The 3,591-nt window shown below is 39.0% G+C and overlaps 2 protein-coding genes across 2 annotated transcripts; both read left to right on the top strand.

Annotated features, from left to right (window-relative positions):
* Nucleotides 1-152: 152 nt before the first annotated feature.
* On the top strand, nucleotides 153-1,638 carry LOC124891814 (serine/threonine-protein kinase Nek5-like; the record flags this gene model as incomplete). The annotated part of the gene is made up of 3 exons (XM_047403409.1): nucleotides 153-234; nucleotides 319-368; nucleotides 1,081-1,638. Coding segments are annotated over 3 exons (690 nt in total), but the record flags the coding sequence as incomplete, so codon positions are not given.
* Nucleotides 1,639-1,816: 178 nt separating this feature from the next.
* LOC124891813 (zinc finger A20 and AN1 domain-containing stress-associated protein 8-like) lies at nucleotides 1,817-2,245 on the top strand. The gene has a single exon (XM_047403408.1). It carries the CDS (start codon nucleotides 1,817-1,819, stop codon nucleotides 2,243-2,245), a length of 429 nt encoding a protein of 142 aa, XP_047259364.1.
* Nucleotides 2,246-3,591: the final 1,346 nt, after the last annotated feature.

Raw genomic sequence — 3,591 nt, forward strand, 5'->3', positions numbered from 1 at the left:
GGTGGTCATCTTCCTTTTTATCAAAAAAAATATTGTGGTATTCATCATATTACAAAGCTCCTGTCGCCATAGCACGTAGCTTAATACATTTGAGAAAAATACGTCGAGTTGTACAGGTAATCCTTAATTTTGGAACAAATTTCATGTAATAGGTATCTGGCACACCAAACGACATGTGCCCTGAGCTCCTTGCCGGCATACCCTATGGCTATAAATCTGATATATGGTTGCTTGGTAAGAAATAAGAATGTTGATGAAGCAATGTATTTCAGCTCTTTACATCATGTCACTAATACTAACACTTTAATGTGATTTTAGGATACTGTATGTTTGACATTGCTACACATCGAACCCCGTTTAAAGCTTCTGTAAGTTGATTTTTCAGCTATCTGAACTTCGTAAACAATACCTCGAAAAGTTATACTTGTTACGCAAAGAAAAAAAAAGAGAAGTTCTTTATCCTGATATCTTCTATATGATATAGTGCCAATGTAAATCCAACAGGACAAAACTGGACTTATCAACAAAATAAACCGGGGTTTGTTCTCACCTCTTCTGATTATATACTCCTCCTCCTTGTAAGTATCTTCCTTTTCAGCACGCCACAAGTATAACAAATCAGTCAGTTGACAAAGCGGATTTAATTCTTGCAGGAACCAGATAATAAAAAGCATGCTATGGAAAACTCCAGAACACCGACCTACAGTGAGTGCGAGCTACATATGTTCAAATGTTATTCTTTCCGTTTCAATCTGTTAAGTCTTATTTTCCTTTTTAGTCCATTTAAAAGCGAATGTTTCTTTCCTTTTACAACAACTCCTTAATTCTAACTTTCTACGTGGCATGTTTAAAGATCACAAACTTGAATTACATTTTGATACATTCTGCATACCTTTATTTTAAGACCACAAGATTCAAGTCTTCTTTTCTTTCTTAAACTTCGTGCCAAATCAAAACCAGAAAAACAAAATGAAATGGAGGGAGTATTAAATTGAGATTCATCTTGATCTATTTTTTCACCTCTACTTATAGGCTGCCGAGCTGTTGAGACATCAACATTTGCAACCATACCTCCTCTAGTGTCACAACCATTCACCTAGAAAATCTATCAGTCCGAGAGGTAGCAGAGACAGACAGTTGAAGCTAAAAGAGAAGAGAACTGTCCTTTACTTTGACGAAAGTGATAACATTCAGCCAAGAAACTTATCTTACAATTATAACACGTTCCAGGCCAAACTTGACACTAAGAGAGTCGATCCAAAAAGCTACTCGGTTAGTGAGGATTCTAAAGGTGGTGAGATGAGTGAGGCAGCTGTTTGCAATGGATATGATCAACAGGAGACAATCTCACAAATAGAAACTACGATCACTCCAAGCTCGTCAAGTTCAAGGGCAAAAACATGGTCCGAGGAACAAGAGCATGTTTCTCCAGAGCATGTTAGTCGATTTGAGGAGGGTGATACGAAGAATAACAAGACAAAAGAGCTTGAGGTGTTGAGCAGTCCACTGGACCATGAGGAAACAGATATAGTGGAATGTATCTCCGCAAAATATAGCAGAATGACATTGTCTGATGGAAGATTCAAAGTCGTTCAAAGTCGTCTCGCTCCCTTTCCCTCGAATTTTGGGTTGTCATAGAGGTATGCATGGGAAGTATAAGGTGATGAGCTGGTTCTCCCGGGCCTCCTCAGTTACGGGTGCCAGTCCGCCCCAATAGGACTTGAGGCGTGATACTTGTGTGTTGAACTTTAGTCCGCCCCAATAGGATTTGAGGCGTGATACTTGTGGTGTTGAACTTGAGTTTTTAACTGTAGAAATGGAGTCATCTAAAGAAACAGGTTGTCGAGCTCCAGAAGACCCCGTCCTCTGCATCAACGACTGTGATTTTTTCGGTAGTGCAGCTATGATGAATATGTGTTCCAAGTGTCAAAAGGGCATGATACTACTGAAGCGGGAACAAGCAAATCTTGCAGCTGTATCCAGCAAAGACGTCGTAGGAAGAAGCTCAAGCAGCGATGAATCAGAACTTGCTCTTGCAGGTGCCGCGGTTGCATCTGCAGATTTAGCCTCTCAGATTTCACAAGTGAAGTCAAAACAGGGTTTGAGAAAGTGCACAGCTCGTCGTAAGCGTGTGGGATTAACGGGGTTCAGTTGCAAATGTGGGGATCTTTTCTGCGCAGTTCATCATTATTCAGACAAACACAACTCCCGCTTGATTATAGGAATGCTGGTCAGAATGCAATAGCAAAAGCAAATCCTATCATCGTAGCAAAAAAGCTTAGGTAGATCTAAATAGCACCTATTGAAAGGTTGTATGAACTGATGCAATGTCCATCTTTCGATAAGTTGTCCTCGTCTTACAGGTGACGATGAAAGTTTTGCGTGGGGGTAGGGGTGGGGGGTACCCTAGAGCCTAGATAATCCTGGTTTGTAAGTTATTTATGATCTTGGTGCACAGTTTCATGGAATTTGTTCGTGTTTTGTCCCCATTTCTGGGCTCCTTGTCTAGTATAATATGCATAATGTAGGTCATCTTGATGAATTTCACATTCATACATCCGCGTTTTGAAATCCTGAATTCGCCTTCATGCATTCTTCAAGATTCCAAAGTCTCCTTTGAGTATCAATAATGTTGAGTTTTTTTTTTGTAGAGATGTCAATACGGGTTGGCTCAGCCCATCCGAGCTAGCCCACACGGTCTTTGAGTTTGACGGGTCAGGTTGGGCTAGCCTATCAAAATGATGTGCCACAAAATATCAAGCCCACACTATTACTCTGTGGGTTGCGGGCCTTATGGTCCAGCCCACTCTAAAAAAATAATATTTTATAATTTAATTTTAGAATGTTAATAGACATAAATATTACCAATCAATATTACATAGTATAAATACTTTTTAATTAAGTCTCCAACCCCCCCAAAAATACTCATAATAGTGAAATTAAATAACTTTTGACATGCGTTCTGCCCTTACATCGTAAAAGTAAGGGTTAAGCTATAGAACTAGATACGTAAGAGAAAGAGAGGAGAGCAAAACTTTACTTCTCTGCTGAGGCACATGATATCCTTCGAACCAAATAAAAATACTACTCCAAAATGTGACGGTATGACTCCCGTTTCCCTTTTCTTGTCCCGTTCAAAGTCGTCTCGCTCCCTTTCCCTGTCAGATCTCCTACGACTATCATGTTCATGAGTCTTTAGTATTCCTTGATCCTTACTCTTGATAAAATTTATTGGACTTTATCTGTGACATTTATTTTTCTTTCATGTCATTGATTTGTTTTTTCTATTTATACTTTACTGTTTATGGTCGTTGACTGGTGTACACTTTATTTGAAAGTTTCAATCTAAAGTTTTCTTGGTATTTATATCCTCACTTTAGGATGTTATTCATTAAGACAATGGTAACTTCCGTGTTATGTTTGTTAAATTTGGTGTTCTGTGACTCACTCTCACTGTTGTCGAGTGACTAAACATTTAATCAAAAGCTGACAGTGTGATGAACTGTGTTTATGTTGAAATATCACAGAACATGGGCTAGCCTATGTACTTTTGGTGAAGAGAGAGTTGAGAAAGGAGAAACGTAAGGTTGT

The sequence above is a fragment of the Capsicum annuum genome, unplaced genomic scaffold, assembly GCF_002878395.1.
Source record: "Capsicum annuum cultivar UCD-10X-F1 unplaced genomic scaffold, UCD10Xv1.1 ctg40769, whole genome shotgun sequence".
Lineage (NCBI taxonomy): Eukaryota > Viridiplantae > Streptophyta > Magnoliopsida > Solanales > Solanaceae > Capsicum > Capsicum annuum.

Bases quoted from the DNA above. Each gene is read 5' to 3' on its own strand.
- LOC124891813 (XM_047403408.1), top strand. From the start codon at position 1,817: ATGGAGTCATCTAAAGAAACAGGTTGTCGAGCTCCAGAAGACCCCGTC.